Genomic DNA, 26,014 nt, shown 5'->3' on the forward strand with positions numbered 1-26,014 from the left:
TTGTAAATTGGCCCAAACTGCCAGGAAAGGTGCTTTCCTAATCTGTTTATCAACTGTACACAGAGTAGTAGCATTTCAATTTATGTACAACGGACAATCACCATATATCATGGTATATATTGGTATATTATATATATTGTAACTCTTACAAGTATCTTTATCTCCCAATCAGAGCCTTCAGTCAGAGTAAGAAACAGATCATTTAGTAATCACAATTTCTTTCTCTAAATATTCATGCAGTCTACTGAATCATTAGAAATAAAAAACTCAAAGATGTAGCAGATGTGCCTCGTCATCTAATATTCCTTTATATAGAGGTTATTGATACCCTTTCACATTAATTGATAATGTCCCTTGGATTGTTTGATGAGTTCAGTAAGGAAGTTTGCTTTGGCCTCCTTTATAGTACCTTGAGAAGGTACTATAAAGTAATGGAAAAACAACGAACCTGGTACCAAACCGAGTAGAGTTGAGTCGAGCCGAGTAGTGCTAGAACTGTATAATGCAAAAGCGCTGTTCGTTATATGCATCTAGTTTTGAAAATCAGCTTGCCTGACAAAAAAAGCATTTGAAGCAACAGATCAACTATAGTGCCATTGTACTGTATCTGGAAGGTCACTGATCCTTCAGTCTGACAAATGAGAAACAGGAAGCAGTCTAACCCAGGATTTCCACCGGGTCCGTCAGCGTCGCAGAACGGCTGCGCCACGGTTTAGCTTCGTCCTCTGCCCAGCGTCAACTCACACCGGGAGCGTTATGGCAGCAGAGCGGAGCGTGCTCTGGGAGAGAAATCTGCCTTTTAAAATGAAGTTGCACTGTTAATACAGTAATTACGGCAGCCCAATAAAATCCGAAGTGACTTGAGTCTACCATAATTACTGTAGTAGCAGCACAACTAAACGGCCCGATTTTGTTAACTTGCTCAAATTTAGTTGATTTGGTAATTTTATTAGATTTTTGTGCTTATATCATGTGTCAGTAGGCTACGTAACTAGATGGTGTTTTTATCTGTTTTATTCGTGTTTGTTGCTTAAAACTTGCTTAGAAACGGCTCTGTCAAAAATAGAAATGCTGCGGATTGATAGCGCTGCAGCGTGGAGAGCCGCTGCTGGGACGTTGCTGAGACACTCCTGGTGGAAATACTCTCATTGATTATAGTGGCACCTATCAGCTCCGGTCACCCCGGCCCAGCCATAACGTGTCGCTGATGGACCCAGTGGAAATTGGGCTTTAGAGCAACATCAAGCACCACAAATACAGAAGTGTTATCTTCTTCTGGGGTGGTGTGGTTTAAATGTTTTTCATGGAAACCTTTAAGTAAAATTGTGTTGCTGCTGAAATGATGCTGAAAAACTAATCCATGCATTTGTTACTTCAAGGCTGGATTATTGTAATTCATTATTATCAGGCTGCCCTAACAAGTCTCTAAAGACTCTCCAACTGGTCCAGAATGCAGCTGCACGCGTTCTGACAAAAACTAGAAAGAGAGATCACATTACTCCTATTTTAGCTTCACTGCATTGGCTTCCTGTAAAATCAAGAATAGAATTTAAAATCCTTCTCCTCACTTTTAAAGCTCTTACTGGTCAGGCTCCATCATATCTTAAAGAGCTCATAGTACCTTATGTACCTACTAGAACACTGCGCTCCCAGAACGCAGGCCTACTTGTGGTACCTAGTATCTCTAAAAGTAGAATGGGAGGCAGAGCCTTCAGTTATCAGGCTCCTCTCCTGTGGAACCATCTCCCAGATTCGGTCCGGAGGGCAGACACCCTCTCTACTTTTAAGAGTAGGCTTAAAACTTTCCTTTTTGATAGAGCTTATAGTTAGCAAGCTCCTAGTTTATGCTGCTATAGGCTTGGACTGCCGGGGGACTCCTACCTCCATGATGCACTGAGCTCCTCTCTCCTCCTCTCTCTCTCTCTATCCATCCATCTATATCCAATAACATTCATGTACTATTAATGCATTCAGTAACCTACACTTCTTCCCCAGAGTTGTCTGTGCTTTCTCATCTCACAGGTAATCTGGGCCTGTAGACGTCCGGATGACAGATTCCAGTCCCGGACCTTCTAGCTTCAATGTTTATTTTCAATGTGCTTCTCTCTCTCCTATTCTTCCTCTCTCTCCCCGCTACCCCAACCGGTCGAGGCAGATGGCCGCCCACTTTGAGCCTGGTTCTGCCTGAGGTTTCTTCCTGTTAAAAGGGAGTTTTTTCTTGCCATTGTCGCTAAATGCTTGCTCATGTGGGAATGTTGGGTCTCTTTAAAATTAAAACTTGAAGAGTACGGTTTAGAACCTGCTCTATGTGTAAAGTGCCTTGAGATAACTTTGTTGTGATTTGGCGCTATACAAATAAAGATTGATTGATTGATTGATTGTGTTAAATAAAAGTGTTAAAATTGTGTAAAATGTTAATCTACTAAGCAGGATATTAGATGAGAGGACGTATGTGTTAAACAGCTTTCTGTTGGGGGTTTAAATTACTACATGTTGAAATAGACACATAATTATTATTTACTTTGTTAATAGCCTACGTCGACTATGAATAAAATCAAAGCGAGGTACAATCATAGCCCATCAAAATGTGTCTTACTTTTCTGAATTATGTTTTTTTATTTCATTTTTAGCTGCTTCCATTTACGTTACACCACGTTTTCACCTGTATGCTACAATTTTAAGTGAGGTAAGTTAAGGCCCCCCCCCCCCGAGCCAGGCCTGGGGGTGGGGCTCGATGGCGAGCGCCTGGTGGCCGGGCCTGCACCCATGGGGCCCGGCCGGGCACAGCCCGAAGAGAAAACATGGGACCCCCTTCCAGTGGACCCACCACCCGCAGGAAGAGCCAAAGGAGTCGGGTGCGATGTGAGCTGGGCAGCGGCCGAAGGCGGGGACCTTGGCAGTCCAATCCTCGGCTGCAGAAGCTAGCTCTAGGGACGTGGAATGTCACATCTCTGGCAGGGAAGGACCCTGAGCTGGTGCGCAAGGTTGAGAAGTTCCGGCTAGATATAGTCGGCCTCACCTCGACGCATAGAAAGGGCTCTGGAACCAGTCTTCTCGAGAGGAGTTGGACTCTCGTCCACTCTGGAGTTGCCGTTGGTGAAAGGCGCCGGGCAGGGGTGGCAATACTTATTGCCCCTCGGCTTGGTGCCTCTATGTTGGAGTTTACCCCAGTGGATGAAAAGGTAGCCTCCCTCTGCCTTCGGGTGGGGGGACGTATCCTGACTGTTGTTTGTGCCTATGGCCCAAACAGCTGTTCAGAGTATCCACCCTTTCTGGACTCCTTGGAGGAGGTGCTGGAAAGTGCTCCCTCTGGGGATTCCATCATTCTGCTGGGGGACTTCAACGCTCACGTCGGCAGCGACAGTGAGACCTGGAAGGGTGTGATTGGGAGGAACGGCCCCCCCTATCTGAACCCGAGCGGTGTTCTGTTATTGGACTTCTGTGCTCGTCACAGATTGTCCATAACGAACACCATGTTCAAGCATAAGGGTGTCCATATGTGCACTTGGCACCAGGACACCCTAGGCCGCAGTTCGATGATTTACTTTGTAGTCGTGTCGTCGAACTTGCGGCCGCATGTATTGGACACTCGGGCGAAGAGAGGGGCAGAGCTGTCAACTGATAACCACCTGGTGGTGAGTTGGCTCCGATGGTGGGGGAGGATGCCGGTCAGACCTGGCAGACCTAAACGCATTGTGAGGGTCTGCTGGGAACGTCTGGCAGAGTCTCCTGTCAGAGAGAGCTAAAATTCCCACCTCCGGGAGAACTTTGACCATGTACCGGGGGAGGCGAGGGACATTGAGTCCGAGTGGGTCATGTTCCGTGCCTCCATTGTCAAGACGGCCGACCGGTCTTGTGGCCGCAAGGTGGTCGGTGCCTGTCGTGTCGGCAATACCCGAACCTGCTGGTAAACACCGGCGGTGAGGGATGCCGTCAAGCTGAAGAAGGAGTCCTATAGGGCCTTTTTGGCCTGACTCCGGAGGCAGCAGGCAGGTACCGGCAGGCCAAGTGGGGGGCGGCTGCGGCGGTCGCTGAGGCAAAAACCCGGACATGGCAGGAGTTTGGTGAGGCCATGGAGAACGATTTCCGGACGGCTTCGAAGAGGATCTGGATCACCATCCGGCGTCTCAGGAGGGGGAAGCAGTGCACCGTCAATACTGTGTATGGGGGGGACGGTGTCCTGCTGACCTTGACTCAGGATTTCGTGGATCGGTGGAAGGAATACTTCGAAGACCTCCTCAATCCCACCGACACGCTTTCAGGTAAGGAAGCAGGGCCTGGGGACCCGGGTGTGGGCTCTCCTATCTCTGGGGCTGAGGTCGCCGAGGTGGTCAAGAAGCTCCTCGGTGGCAAGTTCCTCAAGGCCCTGGATGTTGTTTGGCTGTCATGGTTCACACAACTCTGCAACATCGTGTAGACATCGGGGGCAGTGCCTCTGGATTGGCAAACTGGGGTGGTGGTCCCTCTTTTTAAGAAGGGGGACCAGAGGGTGTGTTCCAACTATAGGGGGATCAGACTCCTCAGCCTCCCTGGTAAGGTCTATTTGGGGGTACTGGAGAGGAGGGTCCGTCGGATAGTCGAACCTCTGATTCAGGAGGAGCAATGTGGTTTTCGTCCGGGTCGTGGAACTGTGGACCAGCTCTACACCCTCTGCAGGATCCTTGAGGGTGCATGGGAGTTTGCTCAACCAGTCCACATGTGCTTTGTGGACTTGGAAAAGGCATTCGACCGTGTCCCTCGGGGGGGTCCTGTGGGGGTTCTCCGGGAGTACGGGGTATCGGAACCCCTGATACAGGCCGTCCGTTCCCTGTACGACCGGACTCGTTTCCGGTGGGGGTTGGACTCCGACAGGGCTGCCCTTTGTCACCGATCCTGTTCATCATTTTTATGGACAGGATTTCTAGGCGCAGCCAGGGTGTTGAGGGGTTCCGGCTCCAACTCTCACTGGATTGGTTCTCCGCCGAGTGTGAAGCGGCCGGGATGAGAATCAGCACCTCCAAATCTGAGTCCATGGTCCTCAGCCGGAAAAGGGTGGAGTGCACCCTCCGGGTCGGGGATGAGATCCTGCCCCAAGTTGAGGAGTTCAAGTACCTCAGGATCTTGTTCACGAGTGAGGGAAGGATGGAGCGGGAGATCGACAGGCGGATCGGTGCAGCGTCTGCAGTAATGCGGACTCTGCACAGATCCGTCGTGGTGAAGAGGGAGCTGAGCCGAAAGTCGAAGCTCTCGATTTACCAGTCGATCTTCGTTCCTACCCTCACCTATGGTCATGAGCTTTGGGTAGTGACCAAAAGAACGAGACCGCGGGTACAAGCGGCTGAAATGAGCTTCCTCCGTAGGGTGGCTGGGCTCTCCCTTAGAGATAGGGTGAGAAGCTCGGTCGAAGTAGACCCGCTGCTCCTCCGCGTTGAGAACAGCCAGATGAGGTGGCTTGAGAAGTCAAGAATATTTAGAGAGGAAGAAGCAATTGGCACTAATAAGAAGACCCACGGACATCAGAAAAGCTTTTGAAAGAGAAGGTAGTGATTTACACAGAGCCACGGAGGCCTTAGTAACACCCTGTCAACTGTTGTTAAAGTTGTAAACTTTATTAAAGCTCGCCCTTCTAACAAGAGACTTTTTGCCCAGCTGTGCGAGGATGAAGCTCATCAAACAATGCTGCTACACACAGAGGTGCAGTGGTTGTCGCGTGGACAAGTGCTTGTGCGTTTTATGGAACTGCAAGAAAAAATCAAAGAATTCTTGCAAGATCACAATCGACCACTGTGTGAACAGCTGACTGATGCGTTTTGGATCAAAACGGCATACCTGGCGGACACATTCACGCTCTACAATGAGACAAACAAGCGGATGCAGGGACCTGAATCAAACGTCATTCAGTACAAAGACGCCCTGGACGCTTTTGTCCGCAAACTCGATTACAGAGTTGAAAAAATCTCGAACGGGGAATTACAGCATTTTCCACTGCTGCTGAAACAGTCTGCTGGCACTGTGCGTGCGTCTTTACGCACCGAGTTTACCCGGCACCTGAACCTGCTTCGTGAGGAGATTAAGAGCCGCTTCGCTGACATCGGGGAGTACTTATCAAAGGAAGTGTGGGTGCTGGACCCCTACATTTCCACCTTCAAGGAAGTTGAATACCTCGGCTGTGAAGATGAGCTTTGTGACCTTCAAGCTGATTCTGTGTCCAAAAAATATTTCCAGGAGAACGGATACAAAAAATTTTGGATTGTCAAAGGACAAGCTGTTGCTCCCAGACTGGCCAAACACGCAGTAACAAGGGTTATTCTCCCATTCTGCACTACATACTTGTCTGAGACTTCAGTGCCCTTGTGACAATAAAATCAAAAGCCAGAAACAGACTTTAGACTGGCTGTCACAACCATCACACCTGACATCACATCCCTGGTCAAAGGTATGCAAGCCCAAGGTGGCCATTAGTTTATGAATAAATAAACTGGCAGAGAGTAAAACACGTAAGGAATAACTTGTTTATTGTTATTGATGTTTATTGTTATTGATGTTTGTAGTTATAGTAATTACTACACATAAATGTGTATAGCTGTGTACGAACCTGTGTTGACACGATGTGCATGTAAATATCAACAGACTTCCCCTGTTCAAGTTAATTGTCTAAAGGAGATCTGTGACAGCAGATTTTGCACGGACGTCCGGCCTCATCCGAAATTCGATATTTTTGGGTGGTCGCACATGGTCGACGCAGAATGGCGGAATAGCGCCCCCTACAAAGTCCAAAAATGCCTATAGGGAATTATGCTAACTTTGTCCTATGCTCACAAAATTCGGTACACATATGTATTATACCCACATATGCAAAAAAGCCTCTTGACCTCATGACCTCAACCCAACAGGAAGTCGGCCATTTTGGTTTTGATTTTTCCCGCCTAAAATTAATTCCTCCCACAGCGTTCCCCCGATCAAGTTCATATTAGGTAAGCGACAAATCTCCAGACCTAGTTGAGCTTAAGTTGTGCTCTCCGCATCCGTAGGTCAAAGGGCGTGTCTGCCAGGGCTCAACTAACTTTGGCGTGCTCGCCATGTACATACGAGTGGCTCTCACGCCCACATACTTCATCCAATCAGCTTCAAACTTGCTGGACATGATGATGGCTCCGCCCTGAACGTCCCGATATATTAACTTCCCACGTAACTCATAGCGCCCCCCGGTGGTAACAGGAAGTTAACTAAGATTCATTAAAATTACATACTTTGCCCCATCAACTTCATTCAGAACCAGTTGGTGAAGCTACATTATGAAGACTGTGAAGCTACGAGTAATGGCGTCCGTGTGGCGATGCGGCGACCATCAATTCCTCGCCATGAAAATACGTTTGGCTTTTTGATGGCTTTATTGAACTCGTATCATCATGAAAATTGGTACACAGGTCCAGGGTGCCGACCTCAACCTCTCCATTCGCTCATAGGCGATCTCACTCGTGTCACCCCCTAGTGGAAACAGGAAGTGCCATATTTTACATCATCATTGTGCGATTTCCACAAAACTTCACATGTGTAATCACTGTCCCACCCTGAACGCAACCGCTTGTGTTTTGTTACACTCTACTGCCCCCTGGTGGATGAACCATCAACCTCTCATAACTCCTTCATGCTTTGTCCAATTCACTCCAAACTTCACATGACTGATGAGTGGCCGCCCTGAACACACCAGACCATATGTGTAACTACCTGTGACTGCCCCCTACTGGATGAACGAAACATTGCATTTTTGGCCTCCTTCCAGGTTTTTTCTCACTTTCTGCTTCACGCCACAGCCCCGCCATGCCTCAGGCCCCGCAGTGGCATGGGTGAGCGAGGGCCCGCCATCGCCGCTTGCGGCTTTAATTATTATTATTATTATTATTTTTATTTATTTAATTTTATGTGTGTATGTGTGTATTTATGTATGTGTGTATTTATGTATGTATGTATGTATGTATGTATGTATGTATGTATGTATGTGTGGGTGTGTGTATGCATATGTTTCTTTTTTTTCACTCCATTTTTTTACTTTTTAAATTTTTTATTTTATTTTTCTCTCTTATTTGAACACATAGCAGATGTTATAATGCTACAATAGCAATGCGCTGATTTGGTTTTCATGAAGCGTTCGATGGGAGCCTGAACAGTTGGCTCTATAGAGTTCCCCAACACAAACATATGTGTGGATTCGTTCTTGAGGGGTACCATGTTCGCCTTGTTTTTCCAGGCGGTAGACGGGGTGGGAGGAGTGGGATTATACCAGACTTGTTCACTACTTGGATTTATTTTTTCTATGTCTTTCTTTCTCTCTATTTGTTCAGCCAGATGTTAATTTCAAGTGCATGGCATCTCTTACCCAGTAGGTTGTGACAGATCCTAATTCTACCAGAGGGCTGGATGGATTCTCAGTCAACTTTGTGAGTTGGAACGTGAAGTCACTTAATCTTCCAATAAAGCGAAAAAAGGTATTTACACACTTAAAACAACTAAAAACCGATATTGCATTTCTTCAGGAGACGCACTTGCGCACGACAGACCTGTTCCGAATAAAGAGAGGATGGTCAGGACAATTTTATCACTCTAATTTCCACTCAGACTAGGGGGGCAGCCATCCTAATTGATAAAAATATACCATTTACAATGACTAATGTCGATTCTGACTCTGCAGGGCGCTACATTATTGTGACGGGGCAACTTTTCTCATTCCCAGTCATCCTGGCCAATATTTATGCACCAAACTGGGACAATCTAGAATTCTTTTCAAACTTTTTTTCTCGTCTACCAAACATGACATCTCACCATCTTATCCTTGATTGTGATATAAACTGTGTACTTTCAGTTGCCTTAGATCGCAGCTCCTTCAAAAATACTTCTTTGTCTAAATCAGCACACACTATCCAGCTTTTTCTTAAAACATATGGTGTAGTGGATGTATGGTGATTTCGCAACCCCACTGCTAGAGCATACTCCTCTTTCTCCCCAGTTCATAAGAGCTATTCTCGTATAGATACCTTTTTTCTAGATAAAAGACCAAGTGTGATTATGAAGCCATAGTAATCTCAGATCATGGTCCCCTAACCACGAGAATCCGTGTTCCTAACACACAAAATGGCTACCGCCCTTGGAGACTTAATTCTCTTCTCCTATCAGAAGAGTCTTTCACCAATTTTATTTCATCTGTAATAAAATTATTTCTTGATACTAATCAAACACCAGGAATGTCACGCTCAACTATATGGGAATCTCTAAAAGCATATCTACGAGGCCAGATCATCTCTTATTGTGCGAATGAAAAGAAAACCAATACAGCGCGCCTTAAAGAGCTGACAGATCAGATACTGGAACTAGATACATTATACAGCCATCAATCACCTGCTGACGTAGTGAAAAAATGTCTGTCCTTGCAGACCGAATTTGACATCCTATCAACAGGACAGGCTGAATATCTCCTCTCCAAATCTAGACACGGATGCTATGAACCTGGGGAAAAAATTGGACGAATTCTCGCTCATCAGTTACGACAAAGAACTGCCAATCAGACTATACCTGCAATCAATGATGAACAGGGTTTGAAGTGTACAGATAGCCTCAAAATTAACTCCTGTTTTCAAAATTTCTATCAATCATTATACACATCAGAACTTCCTAACTACACCTTCCGTGATTGAGGATTTTTTAAGATCCCTACATGTTCCATATGTAGACCCAAACATAACTGATACATTGGAGAAGGGCCTCTCAGCCCAGGAGGTAATATCTGCAATCAGATCAATGCAAAGCGGTAAGTCCCCAGGGCCGGATGGCTATCCAACAGATTTTTTCAAAGAATTCTCACACCAACTTGCCCCTTTACTACTGTCAGTTTTTGAAGAATCACTCTCACTTAAGACCTTACCTCCGACCATGCGCCAAGCAGTGATCTCTGTAATTCTCAAAAAAGGGAAAAACCCTCTGGAGTGCAATTCATTTCGCACAATTTCTTTCCTTAACACGGATGCAAAAATCCTTGCCAAGGTTCTGGCATGCCGACTGGAGGGTGGTCTTCCTTCCATTATCTCACCTGACCAAACAGGTTTTTTATCAAGAATCATAACTCTTTTTTCAATGTCAGACGCCTTTTTAACAAATTAAAAAGCCCTCAACAGCAGCGATGGTAGCACAAGCAGTCAACAAATGTGCCACAGCTCCCCACAAGATTAGGAGGCACTTGATTTGCAAAACAACACCAACTCTTTTTCTCTCTTCTTCTGTTCTGTCCCTCCTTTCTCTCTCCTTCCTTTACGATTCGTCTTCTGTTTCACTTCCTTTTCCTCCATCCATTACTTTATTTCTCCTCACTTCCTTTGCAATGTTTTGAAAAACAAACAGGCATAATGAGTTGGCGCCCAGATCCTGTGAGCCTTCCAGACAGCCAGAGGTGTGGACATCTGTGTGGTGTTGAGATAAATTGTCACCCCAAAAACCTGCCTCCTTCCATTCTCTGTCCTGTATCTATCTGTCTGCTGACACAGTACTGCTTTCGTCACTATACCTTCATCCCAAACATCTATGGGTCTGGGAAAATAAACATACACACATGGCACAGAGACAGCAATAACACATGTACCAGATTTGCATACACTAGACATTGTAGCAATATCTGATCAGTTTATCTAAAAGAGTAAAAGCTTCTAATTAGCAAATACAAATAAGCAGGAGAAGAGGGGGAGAGACAGAAAGGGTAATAAGAATGAATGAGTGACAAAAAATACTGTAGTCTTCCTGTTTGAACTTATGAGCAAAGTGGTAGATCTGAAGTTGTGTTTACATATATTAGGTGGTTTAATGTTATGTTGGTACCAATAAATCATTAACAATCAATTGTCCTCTCAGATCACCTCTTGTCACTGTTCAAGCACACATAGTACCTGTGGCTTTAGTTGCACGACATATGAACATAATACTATAAACCCATTTTATAGGTGTTGCGTTTTCCTTAATTCACTATGATATATATTTAAATGTGTGTACACTCTTTTAAATGTATCTCATTGCTTAATTGCTCTGAAATGCTTGAGAATGATAGCTTCACAGGTACTATGATTAGCTGGCTACTCTTACTGTTGAGACAGAAGTGAGTGTGTCTTGCGCATGTCACACAGGTGCAGTGCTTATATATACCTGAGTTTCCGGCTCATCCAGGTGAAGAAGGAAAAAAGATGCTGCCAGCGTTTGAATGATCAATGAATGAATGCGACTAACACAAGTCCCTGATCGTCTGGCTTGAAAAATAAATCCTGCTTCAATGCAAAGAAAGCTTCAGAGACGCTGTTGGTATGTGTAAAGAGAATTCTTTGTTTATCCTGCACAGCTGATTTGGGTTGAAATGTGCTGAGACCTTGATCATTGATAATTAATGGCTGTGTGAGACGCTGTGCAGTCAATTGTTTGGACGTAAAGTTTAATTTAATAATTAACTAATGATTACTCAATCTAATGTTTGATCATGTAAAAGTTTGATAATGACAACAATTTATTATGATTGTGTAGGCCCATGATTGGTGTAATTAGACTGAGTTTGAGGATGTATTTGTGTTCATCATTAATTCAATTTACTCGATTATTAATTAAAATTGTGATTATCGTTCATGAAATTTAATTCAACATACTAATTTACTAACCATATCTTTTTCTTTATGATTTTTGTTGAAGGTTATCAACCTGAAACCTGAAACCTGAAAACTGAAAACTGAAAACCTAAATAAATGCAGAAAAGAAGATTTGAAAAAGGAACTGAGTTGTCCACTACGTCCTGTTGTAATCTTGGCCTCTTTTCAAGTTTGGGCAGATATTGAGGCAGAAGAAACAGGATCATTTGACAGTTACAGTTCCAGTTTAATAAAAGGGAGAGAAGGTAATCAAGTCATTTTTATATAGAGATTTTCTTTCTTTTCTAAACCTTTTCTTCACTCAACTTCATTTTACACTAATGTTTCAGACTGACAGTCACCTGATATATGGTGTCTCAGAGGAGGAGAGGAGAGAAATCCATAGATGTTGAATTATACTGGTGGTAAAATCTCAATATAATGTCCAAATAGTTATAAATAAATAAACATTCACACAACACACAACAAGAAAAAAAATGCTGAAAAGCAGCTGCATTACTGAGCAGCATTTGCTGAAAAATCTAAACAATATAAAAAAATCAATATGGTCGCCATCTTGGAATTTTGAACACAGAAGTGACAATAATCAGATGAGATGACCCTAATGCTACCTCCTAGCTTGGTTGGCACAATACATTTACAGTCTATAGTTAACTGTGATAATGCTGATGCTAATGCACATTTTTTTAAGTGAAAAAACAGGCTAAATACCTAAAACCTAAAATAAAATGTATTTACCGAATAAACTGAAAAGCTGACTCTTTACAGGGTTTTTAGTACAACCGAAGCCTAAACAAGACTTTTTAGGTAAACAAAATGTTACACTTAACTTTGATTAACTGAAAACTGAAACTGAAATTGTGAATCTGTGAATCACTTATGTTACTGAATCAATTATGTTACCTAACCAACACAACATGGAAGCGTCTGAAGCATATCCATCATCATGCTCTAAATGGGCCCAAATTTACAAAATGAACTTAATGCTGTTTTGAAGATAACTTAAAATTAGTGATTGAGATCATAAACTCATTAGGAAAGTGTTTACTGAGGTAATAAATCAAGTGACAAGTAGGATCATTTTCTCATAGACTTCCAAACACTGAGACTTCTTTTTTGGAGAGGGTGCAGTTGCCATCTGCTGGCCATTAGGGATAATGCAGATTTAAGTCACTTCTGCATTGGGTTCACTTTTCAGACCTGGAGCTACCTGCTTGGTCCTAACTGTAGACTGTACCTGTTGCACTTGACCCCCTTTCTCACTGTTCATGCATGAGGAAGAGATGGCTGGTCTTGCCCTTGCACACAGGCAGACGACAGAAATGTGGCAGCCTATAAGTGCTGTCACACATTTATAATCCACAAGGTGCCAGTTGTTAGAGGAGTGTTTATGAGTGCAGATGAACTAGTGGTACAGTATGCCAGCCATTCTTTTAGTCAGCCTACAGTACGTGATTGCCCCACCTCAGACAGCCCATATTATCATTTATAAATGGTGAACAGTTGGTTAAAATATTATCATTATCAAAAACCTCCAGAAATAATGCAGGATATTACATGTTGATGTTATGTCAAATATGACACTCATGCTGCATTTGTACAACTAATATATCATTCTTTATGTGAAGACTTCAATGGAAGTAGAGTTAAAACGTTTCACTGGGTTCAACTTTTGCTTTTATCCAAGCAAAACATACCTGTTTAAATTGACCAGTTTAATTGGAATAAAAAAAAAAAAGATAATACAGGAATCCTCGATAAATACTTACACCATATGACTGCACTTATTAGTATAGTAGTAGGTAATGTTCATCTATTGTATTGTATAATACAACACTTGAAGTCCCCTTGAAATACTAGCTATTAACAATATTAAAAGTGTTGACTTTTGTCTCGTCTTGACCACTTGAATTACACTTGGTAGTTTATTTTAGGACCTTCCTGCTTTTGTTCTTATTGACTTTGTTAGCGTGAGAAAATGTGAATCAACGAGACAAACTAAAACAAAAACAGTGCATGAGAGGGGGGACAGAGGAGGAAATGTCACTGTTAGGTGGATATGATGAAGCTGACCTGTAGTAGATGACAGGTGGGTTGGCTTTGGCAGCACAATGGAATCTGACCGGGTTTCCCTCCAGGACGGGCTGTGGCTCCACAGTGAGGTTAACAATGGGCAGGTCTGAAAAAGGGGAGATCATGAAAAGATGAAAATGAAACAGCATTATAAGGGGCTAAGTCACTGTTTTAAAGTCAGGTGGAGGATAGTTTGCAATGAATGTCACTGAAGTCAAGAATTTGATCAGTATCAAATAATAGTGCATTGGCAGTATATGTATGGTATAAAGAATACTTAATACTTAATTAAGAGATCAAGAGACTTCAGACATTGATGACTGATGTGTTCTAAAGTTGCAGTTTCAGTATTACAACAAAATGTAAAAGTGTCAGTAAAACAAAGGGGCAAACATAGTGGAAACACATTGATTTGCCTGCTTGCTGCAGTATTTGTAAAATGTGTGACATTGCATATTTTTATAGTTTGGCTATGTGAATGTGCTCAAGAGAAGCCCTGGCTGGTGGCTCTCACAATCAGCCATGACAATCCACACTTGTTTTATAAATACAGATGAAAGGCAATGTTGAGTACATATTGTCACAGTCACAGGTTATTTGTATTTTTTCAGGCTGCCTAACTTTAAGAGGTTGGGACTGTGATAGAGAATGAATAATAACACTGACTCCTGAAGTATTTTGGTTTAGTTTCTGTCTGTGTCTGTCTGCACAATTTGTAACACAAAAAGAGGGTCAGAGCACCTGGCCCAACCACTCCGTCAAATGAACCAACACTGCAGGGGTGAGAAGACTCAGTTGACTCAGGTGAGGTGTGGCCTGCATCCTTTTCTTGTTGACTAGCAATCAAGGCCCCCACGCGTATGTTGTGGCCTGTTAGTAGCCAATGCAGCCTGTTCCTTACAAGCCACAGGTCTAGTTAAATCTTCTAGACCTACCAACAAATCAAACTACCTGAGTCATGACAATATCAGTCCCCAAAAGTACAACTGCTTCAATGTACCACTGGGGTAATCCCACTCCCCAAGCAAGACAGCTCTTCACAAAAACAAAACTTTCCAGGACAAGAAAATGTAAATGACTCATTAAATGATATTAATAAGTAGACCATACATTATTAAATAAGCATTTCATTGATTATTTATTGGAGTAAGAGGGCTATTATTATTTAATGTTTAGCTTTTTATTAATTAAAACAGCTCCCATTTCTATTTATATACATTTATAATAATTCCAGCTAGCAATTTTCCATTTGGATATTTTATATATTACACTAATTCATGTAGTAAATAATAATAATTTTACTTATATACCACCTTTTAAACTTAAGTACAAAGTGCTTTCCAGAATAAACATTATAAATCAGAAATCCATAAAGGCCATCTTGTAAAAGTGAGTTTCAAGATTGCACGTAAAAGCTACAGTGGAGTCTGCATCTCAGGGGCCATAACCAAAAACACACGGTCACTGTTGGTTTTCAGTTTGGTCGGTGGAACAGGCAAACGTTTTTGATCAAGTGATCCTTGATGCCTGGCTGGGCTGTAAGGGTTAAAAGTTCTTTAATATAGTCTGGAGCCTGATATATAAAGTATAAAATCTTGTCAGATCTTTGGTAAATGGGTATATTGTGGTAAAACTATAACATCCAAAGGTTGTATGCTAGTCCACTTCAATTAAAGTCAAAGTCAAAGTCAGCTTTTATTGTCAATTCAATCACATGTACTAGACATACAAAGGAATGGAGAAGACGTTTCTCACTATCCCACGGTGAAAACAGATAAAGTGCACAGGCACAACAGATAAGACATTTCATAATACTAAAAAGTAAAAATTTGAAGTGTAAAAAAGATTAACAATAAAATATAAAATAAAAACTACTATATATATATATATAGTAGTTTTTATTTTATATTTTATTGTTAATCTTTAGTCTCATCGTTCCTGGTGATGAGACCCACCAGAGTTGTGTCATCCGCAAACTTCACCATGTGATTGGTGCTGTGGGTTGGTGTGCAGTCATGAGTCAGCAGGGTGAAGAGCAGGGGACTGAGCACACAGCCTTGTGGGGACCCTGAGCCGAGCGTGATGCTGCTCGAGGTGTTGTTGCCGACTCGTACTGCTTGTGGCCTCTCACTGAGGAAGTCCAGCAGCCAGTTGCAAAGGGAGGTGTTGAGCCCCAGCTGGTCCAGTTTACAGATGAGTTGTTGAGGGATTATGGTGTTGAATGCTGAACTGAAGTCTATGAACAGCATTCTCACATATGAGTCTGTTGTGTCCAGGTGGGTGAGGGCTGGGTGGAGAGCAGAGCAGATTGCATCCTCTGTGGAACGTTTGGCTCGGTATGCAAACTGAAAGGGGTCTAAGGTGGGGGGGAAGATGGACTTGATGTGTGACATGACTAGCCATTCAAAGCACTTCATGATGATGGGAGTCAGTGCCACAGGGCGATAGTCATTGAAGCAGGATGGAGCAGATTTCTTTGGCACAGGTATGATGATTGTAGCCTTGAAATGTGATGGGACAGCAGCTTGTCTCAGAGAAGTGTTAAAGATATCTGTGAAGACATCCTTAAGCTCCTCTGCGCAGTCCTTCAGCACACGTCCTGGAATGTTGTCTGGGCCGGTTGCTTTGCGGGGGTTGATAGTGGAGAGTTTCCTCTTCACACTGGCAGCAGACAGGCACAGAGCCTGATCATGGGGGGAGGTGGAATTTTTTGTGGGCTTGTGTTATTTGTTGCTTCAAACCGTGCAAAGAAACTGTTGAGGTTGTTGAGCAGAGAGATGTTGTCGTCGCAGATCTGTGGCGCGGGCTTGTAGTCCGTAATGGTCTGAATGCCCTGCCACAGGCTCTGCGTGTCTCTGCTGTCTTTGAAGTGGCAGGTTATCTTTTTTGTGTAGTCCTGTTTTGCTTTCCAGATGCCACGGGACAGTTTGGCTCTCGCTGTTCTCAGGCCAGTTTCATCCCCAGCTCTGAAGGCGTTGTCTCTGGCCATCAGCAGCCGATGGACATCCCCTGTCAGCCATGGCTTCTGGTTAGCCCGAGTGATGATGGCCTTAGTGTGGGTCACATCATCCATGCACTTACTGATGTAAGAGGTAACAGTGTCTGTGTACTCCTCAATGTCTTTGTGGTTGTTTTATGTGGCTGCTTGCCATTTCCCAGTCTGTTGTTGCAAAGCAGTCCTGAAGAGCAGACGTGGCCCCCTCTGGCCACGCACGTATTTGCTTCTGAACCGGTTTGGTGACTTTTACTCTCGGCCTGTATGCTGGCATAAGCATAACAGTGATGTGATCAGAGAGTCCAAAATGTTTATTTCATATTCATATCTGTAGTTGTGGGCCCAATTAGCGAGCTACTGTTTTAATTATTGCCTACACATACAGTTATTTCATTTTATACTTAAATACTATGAATTTAACTTAGATTTTGATATTAATTGTAATTTTCTTAAACCTTTTTGAATGACTTTTACTTATTACATTACATTTACATTATTATTACATTATTAGTTTTTTTAATGAATGTGTGCATATATGTATATAAAAACATTTCTTGTGTGTGTATTGTGTGAATTGTTCTATCATCTTTTTTATGTTTTATCTTGCCTATAGCAGTGACTTATGTCTGTGAAAAGTGCTATATAAATACATTTTACTTACTTGCTTACATAAATCACTTAGGGATTAATATCAGATTATTTTGAATATATTTGTTTCATGTTTACGGTAGCTTATTAGCTAAATACATTTAAGAAAGCTTCAGTTTCTGCTGGTTGAGAAAAAATATCTTGCTTTTAGTGCCAATACAAAAGACAGGAGTTTGACTTTAACACAACAGGCTGTATTATTCATTGTAATCAACTCTGACACAGTCAAGGCTGCCAATCAATGTAAAAAAGACTGAAAGGTGCAGTACTAGGCATTATCAATTGATTGATTGATTGACTTCAATGGTAACAGAGTTGCAAAGTAAAAGGAGTTGTTCACACAACTTGTGCATTTGGCTATTAATTATCAAAGGAAAGGTATTATTTAGCCCACATTACTCCTGTTTTCATTGTCTCCTGTCCAAGGTTTTCTCTTGGCTCCTCTGTGTTTCCTCCTACAGATCATTGTGGGCAGAGGAACCACAAGAAATTCGAGGCCCTCTACTGATGATTTTATTTGAGAAAAACTCTTTCTTGAGGAACACACGTGATAAGTGATAAATGACTTCATGTGCTGATCAAATAATGCTGATTTGTTAAGTTTTTTTTTGTTAAGCAAAACAAGAAAGCAAATGTTTACTTTTAGGACAGCAAACATACACTGTCACATTTCAGATTAATTTATAAGTAAGCAGGAATATCAGTTTTTTCACATTTTGTTGCATTTGTGTCAGTAGAAGAGGAACAGTGTTTGCCAAAAAGACATTATAAGCTATTGGGGAGTTGCAACGATAGATATGCTGATTCCCAGTAACAGCCCAGGTGAGCAGTGGTCATCCTGTCCCAACTACCCCCTGTGTGTTTTTCCATCCTCTCCCTTATGCACTGAAGGCTGTCTGCACTGCAGGATACAAATTGTTGGCTGCAGAGCGGTTCTCTGAAACAGCAACAGCTGCCTCCCATCAATATTAACAGGCAGTGGTTAACATTGACTGCCCCCAGTGGCGAGGTGCTGTGCTTTCTAAGACCCCCAGGAGTTTCTGCAGCCTCTCCACCTTGACAGCATCATCATCACTTATTCATCCCACACTTGTTGCAGATGGCACTCCTGTCACTCCCCTTTCCTATCCCCAACTGCCAGACAATGGAGCTCATAGCTGCCTTTTCAAATTTGCAGATTTCTTTTTTCTTTGTGTTTTAATGCCCCACCAAAACCACCTCAACCAGTGCACACTCTCACCTCACAGTTATACAGTATGTTAAATGGAACAAAGAGATCATGTTTAAGTGCTTTGCTCAAACGCTGCATTGGGAATTATTTAGGCTTATGTAACACCACTCACTTTGCTGGAAAGGCAGACTGGATTGGCTGCTTCATGAAGATAGGCACATTTCAATGACTGCAGCCGTGTCAGTGGATGCCAGGGAGCTCTGTCACCAGAACTGCCATTAACAATTGTTTTTCAACTCTTGACTTTCCATGGAAAATGGTGCCATTGTTTAGGATTAAGGATTAATAGCGTTTCTAACAATAAGCACAACATCTGTTCATCAGTAAGCTCACACATCTCAGCTATACCCTATGAGCTCTATTCTTTTTGGATGGCAAAACTAAAATGAAATAAATGAATCTCTGAATAGCAGTCATGCTTTATTAGTCATACTAGATAGCTTTAAAGGAGCTCTGATGGGGCGTTCAGACCAAAAGCGTCTGACGCGAATTGAGCAGCAAGTCTACATAGAAAATCAATGTAAATGGCGCGATAACACGCGATTTCAACAATGAAGCGAATGAAGTGTCTGAAGCGGCGCAAATAAAGTTGGAACAATGAAACTTTTCAGGCATCGCGCCGCGACATCCAATCAGCGGCGAGTTTCACAAGCGCGAATGAAGCGATAATCCAAAAATTGATAAATATGATCAAGCTGCGCGATTCAAGCGATTTTTTCGCGTCATAGTTTTAAAAATAAAATAATATCGCCTGACTATTAAATTATTAATAGAGGGATCGTATGTTCTGTGTCTGGCTGAAGAGGTTGACATAGAAATAAAATAGCAGGAACAAAGCACACTTTTTTTTTTTTATTACTTTGTACATACTGTCAATGACAGAACATATGGGACATCATAATACTAATTATTTGTGCCATTGCTTTTTCATGCGTTCCCCCATTGCACTGTGCACTGACACAGAGTACTTCTTCTGATGGTGTTTCTTGGCAATTTAAAAAAAACCTTTACTGAGGGTCATTATTATTATTTTGTCATAAAAAAGTATAAGGTATTAGCCTGCAATGTGATGAGGTAGTGAGTTAATAAGTGAGAAGAACATATTTTGCTTTAAAAAAATAAATGTGGGTAATTTTGACTTACGCTGAATGTCGATTGTGACAGTTGCATCTTTTCCGTTGGGGGCTGCTTTGTTTGAGGCTCGACAGGTGATCTGCTGACCTGACACAATGTTGGAGGGAGACAGGTAGAGCGTGCTGACTGTGCTCTCCCTCTTACCGTCCCGCAACAAGGTCTGAGGATTCAAGGACAAAGGAGAGAAGCATATTTAAAAAAGTTATTTTCACATACTATCCATGCAGGAGCGTCATTTCAGCCACACGATTTTGGTAGTGATCTGTTTGACCTTGAGTGCATGGAGCATAATGAAAATGATCTAATTTATTTATTTGAGGAGCAGGGAAATTGTCAGTCCCTCAATGAATTGTTATTTTTCTGAGGAACTGATTTTTCAGAGCGGAGGTGGGGGCACCTTTTAAATAGCATAATAAATTATTAATTCTAAGGAGAAACCTGAGCAGTTTGCAGATGTGACCAAACATTCACACCTGAGAGCTGCCCACTATAAACACAGTCTTTCACTGCTGGCCTAAGAGCAGCTCACGGTGAAGGAGGTCCTTGCATTATTGCTTATTTGGCCAAAGAGTACCTTGAATACATTTATTTCAGTTCCTGGTCCTCATTCGCTTCACTTAATCTTCCACTTCACTCAACTCTTTCAAGGCCACTAAGCAAGCCAACCATATAATAATCACAAATATACAAAGTAGATACTCCATTTAGCCACTTCAAGGCTGGGCAGTGGTAAAAGGCTGTCACAAGCAGAAGTAAAAACCTCACAATGCCATTGGCTGTTTTATGTTTTAACAATTTACTGCTCACAAGGTCAAAAGGTCAACAAATTAAAATTAAAATGATATTGATACACTGGTGCTGCAAAGAGAAATGAATTATTTTCAAGTGCATACAGTAAGTGCATTTATTCAAGAAGGTTTAATATGTGTACCACAGAAAACAGCTTTCAACAGACACCTCTAGTGGCATTTTAGAGGAGAATCTCAATATTGTTAGTGTATGTGGAATTATGGTGTATTTGGACAAATTAGCGAATAAAGAATTATTGGTGTTTCACACTTATATTGTTCTGGGAGATCATACAATCTTTCCTCTCGCAACACCATCAAACCAAACTTTCAAAATCTAAAAGTGTATTTCCTTATCCTAAAGGATAAGCACACAGTATTTACAATGTGCATTCATGATTCCAACATGAAACTAAAAGGCTAATTTCCACCCGGTCCGTCAGTGGCAGTGGTCCCCGGAGCTGATCATTGCCATTCTAATCAATCAGTGTGACCCCACCGGGAGCGCCACGGCGCGTCTCAGCCATCAATCCGCAGCAGGTCTATTTGTTAAGAAGCCGTTTCTTAATCGCGTCAAGCTCAACAGAGCAGATCATACTAGACAGGAAGTCAGACACGCAATCAGCATAAAACTTCTGGTCAACTGACAAAATAAAACAACCCGTGCACCCTCCGGATCATATTTAAGCAACAAACAAACAGACACATTAAGACATCATTATCTACGTAGCCTACTGACCCATGATAGAAACACAAAACTCAAAGAAAATGACCAAATCAACTAAATTTGAGAAAAATTAATAAAATCGGCCGTTTAGTTGTTAATTATGGTAGCCCAAGGGCACTCGTTCGGATTTGATTGGGCTGCCGTAATTACTGTATTAACAGTGCAACTTCATTTAAAAGGCAGATTTCTCTCCCAGATCATGCTCCGCCCCACTGCCGTTACGCTCCCGGTGGGCCAAGCTCAAAACAAAAAGCAACTTAGTAATAATAATCTTTATTTATATTGCATATTGCAAGGTTACAAAGTGCTTCACATACAAACTAACAAAACACAGCAATCACAAAATAAAAGTTATTGCTATATTGCTGTAGGCTACTACAAGCAACATACAAAATTGGGCAACAAAGTAAAAAAGAACAAAGCAACATAGAATTAAGACAGTAAAACTACCAGCCGAGCATAGCAGAGAGCAGTCAGCCCGTCGTGTCTCTACCCGAGGCCGGATGGTAAAATCCAACCTCCAGCGGATCCTAAACAGTCATTGCTTTGCTCGTGAGAAAGAGGGAAAACAGCAGTCTTATACAAACATGGCGGGTTTAAGTAGTGGCATTTGTGACATGATTGGGAAGTTGTCCCTGCACTGTAGTAGTACCCGCGGCCTGGGGCCTCTGTGGTGCTCCTGATGTGGACTTACAATCATATTGCAGTTGTTGTAGCTATAAGTACAGTTAATTTCCATTTGTTGCCATTTCCTTTTTAATGATAGATTAAGGTGGAGGATTCTTCTTTTCTTGAATGTACAACAAAAAAGGTCATCAGGATTACATTCGGGTACTCCAGCTTTCTTTTGATTGGCTAAATAGCGACTTAAAATTTGTCTCTGAAATGAATTACAAATGCATTTCAGCGGGACCAGTTATTTTCTAGCACTAACATCAATCATACAAAAGTGTTATGATTCTTTGAAATGAGCAACAGCCCCAATAATTGGTACTTGATAGCTTACATAGTGAATCTATTTAGAGGTTGAGTGAAAAGGTGAACGCTGTTGCATGTGTCTGATGTAGGCGTTTCAGTTTCAAGTGAGAGATCCTGTGATGAGTGTATTGGTACAAAGTGAAAGGAAAGTGAATAATCCAAAGTGCTTTTGCTTCTTTCTGCTATTTATATCTGACTATATTGTAGTTTTGGAGGTTGGAAAATAAATGCTGTGATGTTATGATTGGATTTTTTTTTTTTTTTTTTTTTTTTTGGATTAGCATTCCTTTTAACTTTTTTTTTCATGATAGTATTGAGTTTGTTGTTCACCTACATAGTGGTACCTGTTGTGATTCTGTGATAATAAAACAAACAAAAAACAAACAAAAATAAGACCAAAATTACAAACTAGAATCAGGTCAAATCAGGGAAGGCTGAGTGATGAAAGTACATTTTGGTCTGAGTCTGCCTTATTTCCTGGGACAGAGTGTATCAAAGCCTCGGGCTATTACCCCAAAAGCTCTGTTCCCCATAGTCTTCAGCCAAGAGTCTGAAACAGAGAGAAGGCCGCTGCCTGAGGATCTCAAAGTGCAAGCAGGGTTGTATGGGTATAAAAGATCTGAGATATATTGAAGAGTCAGACAATTTAGTGCCTTGTTAGTCATTAAAATAACCTTAAAATCAATTCCAAAAGTATTGGAAACCAGTGCAGAGAAGCCTTACCTGAGTTTGCCTTTCAATCAGTATTACTTGATAAACATTGGATATGTTTGGAGATGTTTGGCTTCACAGAATTGACCCAATTGCTGAACATCGTCTTGATATTTGGGTCTCTACCTAGGAGCCAATTTAAACCCTTAAAGCCTGCATTGACATAATTACTGATCATTTTAAATCTTATTTCAGAAATCTGTGGGGAAACATTGAGGAACAGGAGGTTGAAAAAGATAGAAAGTGAAAAACGACAGTCTTTGACTCAGAACATGATTTCACAACATTCAGTGTTTACACTAATATTAATAATGATGTGTATTAAAGGGAAAACATTAAGTCACTCTGGATCTTGTAGGAGATAAAAAATTAAGGAGAACAGGTGACACCAAGACGGAAGAGGGAGAGTATCAAGCAGAAGTGAACTGTTACTGTTAAACTTAGGCCCTCTGACCTCCCCTTCACCTGTCAGGAAAAAAAGCAAACCACCAGTTTAGCTTATTTTATCCTCTCCTATAGTCCTGCAAAGGTTACCTATGACAATTCCAGCGCTGAAATAAAAAGTTGGGGGTAGATTGGACAAAGCCCAGTGGAGTTACAACAGCTGTCCTCTTCATGGCGAAATATGATTAAAGTAATGACCCCACCAATTTCGTGAATGTGCCAAGGAAATGTATCCCAACATACCCCTGTGTTTGGGGGTTTTATGGAGCCAGCTCACCACACATGATTCCAGTCATTACAGAACTTTTTTTTATTTTGTTTTACGCATATCTTTAGTAATTGTAAACATGGTACACTGCTTTTCCATAATCGGATGGATAAATCTTGCAAATTTCCCTTAGAACATATTCCCTCCTACCCATGCACCCACCCACCCTTGAACTTGACAAGTCTGATTCTCAAAATCTAATAAATTAATCCCATATTTTGTGAAAAACATGGATTTTTTGTTTGACTGTGTATGTAAGCTTCTCAATCGCTATACAAGAAGAGAGCTCATAAAACCATAGGTCTAAAGATGGGAAACATACATTTTTCCATTATCTAGCAATAAGACGTTTTGCTTTTTATAGAAAAAGGTTCACCAACTTACTTTCATGAGTTCTTAGGGGTAATGTTTCTGGTTAAATACCAAGGATACATATCTCTGGGTTCATAGGGACTTCTTTATGGATTATGTTGGAAAATGTTTCTATTTTGGTTTTCCAGGTCGTCTAGTCTGGAGTTGAGCGTCTCTATCAGGTTTTTGTGAGCTTGTACCGTTTTCTGTAGGCTCTTAACGCTGTCTTCTGTATTGTTTATTCAGTGTTCAGCCTCTGATAACCTGCCTGGATAGTTGCGGATTTCTTTCTTAATGTCTTGAATTGCAGACAAAACTCCGTCAAATTTCGTTGTGAAAACATTTCTCATGTCCGAAATAGCATTAACTACATTATGGTTATGCACATCAGCACGGGCAGGATGGTTGAACACTAACTGTAACTGTACTGATACTGGCAGGCATCTGCTCTGCAAAAATAGGCTTTAGTAGGACACTACCAGCTCCTGCAGTGTGGGTCTGCAGCTAAGTTTGACCTCAGAGGTCAAAAGCTCTCAGATCATTTGGTTGCTTGGTTCTGCTTATTGGTGCCAATCTTTCCTGCTTTTGTGGTCCCTACTATTTAATCCCAGGAACATTGCACACTTTATAGTATCAGGAATGTATGTATATTATTTAACACAGAGATTGTTTGTTGTATGTGGTATTTTATTTTATTTTGGTTTATATATATATATATATATACAGTGTTTCCCCTATGTACATTCAGCAGCGCCGCTACAAAAATGACTGTGCTTGCAGTAACGTGACATTAACTATGTTGATCACTTGCTTGATTTCATTAGAAGTTGCTAGCAGCTAGTTAATCATATAACTTTGCTTTTGTCTTCGGTGTAGGCTAGGCCTCATAACACAACCTGCCCCCTCCCCTCATAAGCTACTGAAGTAGGGGGAGGACAAGGGCAGACAATCCAACTCTCCCGGACGTTCCGGGAGTCTCCCGCATATTGATAGCGGCTCCTTGACTCCCGCAAATGAGACACAATCTCCCAGAATCTGGAGCGATCAAGCAAGAGCGCGCACTAGAGAGTGACTGCGCGCGTGCACGAAAAACGATGGGTTTTCTATCACTTTAGCGTCATATCAATGATATAATGTCACCGTGTGGATCATTAACCTTGTTGCAGTGTGTTCCCTGGTTGTAGTTAGTGAACTATCAGCTTCTACCTGCTCAGATCTCACAGTCAGCAGTAGGAGAGGAGGAGAGCAGCAGCTAGTAGCTGTGTATGGAAGCCTAATGATGGTAAAAGTAAAACTGGTAACTACAAAAATAAAGCATTATTATTATTTATCTTTTATATACAGATTTTTGTGTAGCATACATGTGTATGTTATTTTGTTAAAGCTATCAGACATTAACATTTAGTTGTTTTGTTTAAATTATTATTTATAATTTAATATTACTTAAACAGCTCAGTTTCATCATCACATGGCTACTTTTGTGTCAATTTTTGAATTTCTCCCTGGGGGGATAAATAAAGATACTTTACCTTACCTTTATTCTCATAAAGATGTCTGCTGGCAGCCAGTCACTTACTTAGTAGTGTGGACAACACAACGGAAGCTCTCCTTGAGACAGCTGTTGTTGGTACACAAACTCTTTGCATACATCTTGACAATTGTGAGAGTGCTAATATCCAGACTGTTGGTGGCTCTTCTTATTAACTTGTCCCCACATTATTTGTAGTGAACTAATCCTCACTTCTAGACGACCTCACAGGCAAATTACAAACTGTACCTTCCATCTGTCAGGATGTCCAGTAACATCACAGAGACTGTTAGTCAGTCATTGTTCATTTTACTGTTGGGCAGCAAATTTAAATGCATAAATATTTAATGTAAAAGGATCTTTGACAAACTGATCTATGGGCATGAGTTTCCTAGCTGTTCCCAACAAAATGTAGCAATTCTACTGAGTGAATATTCCACTGACTCATTGACACCAGACTTGAAGTGCAGGAAGTGCCAACTGCTGGCAT

General features: G+C 41.8%; 1 protein-coding gene across 1 annotated transcript in view; it reads right to left on the reverse strand.

Annotated features, from left to right (window-relative positions):
- LOC133994308 (kin of IRRE-like protein 3) overlaps positions 1–26,014 on the reverse strand; it is a 97,515-nt gene that overhangs the window by 24,754 nt on the left and 46,747 nt on the right. Inside the window, exons 6-7 of the mRNA XM_062433554.1 lie at positions 19,739–19,889; positions 13,722–13,827 (exon numbers count right to left, since the gene is read on the reverse strand). Coding sequence (XP_062289538.1) covers positions 13,722–13,827; positions 19,739–19,889 — 257 coding nt within the window. The remainder of the gene's footprint in view (positions 1–13,721; positions 13,828–19,738; positions 19,890–26,014) is intronic.

This window comes from Scomber scombrus, chromosome 14 (assembly GCF_963691925.1).
Source record: "Scomber scombrus chromosome 14, fScoSco1.1, whole genome shotgun sequence".
Classification (NCBI taxonomy): Eukaryota; Metazoa; Chordata; class Actinopteri; order Scombriformes; family Scombridae; genus Scomber; species Scomber scombrus.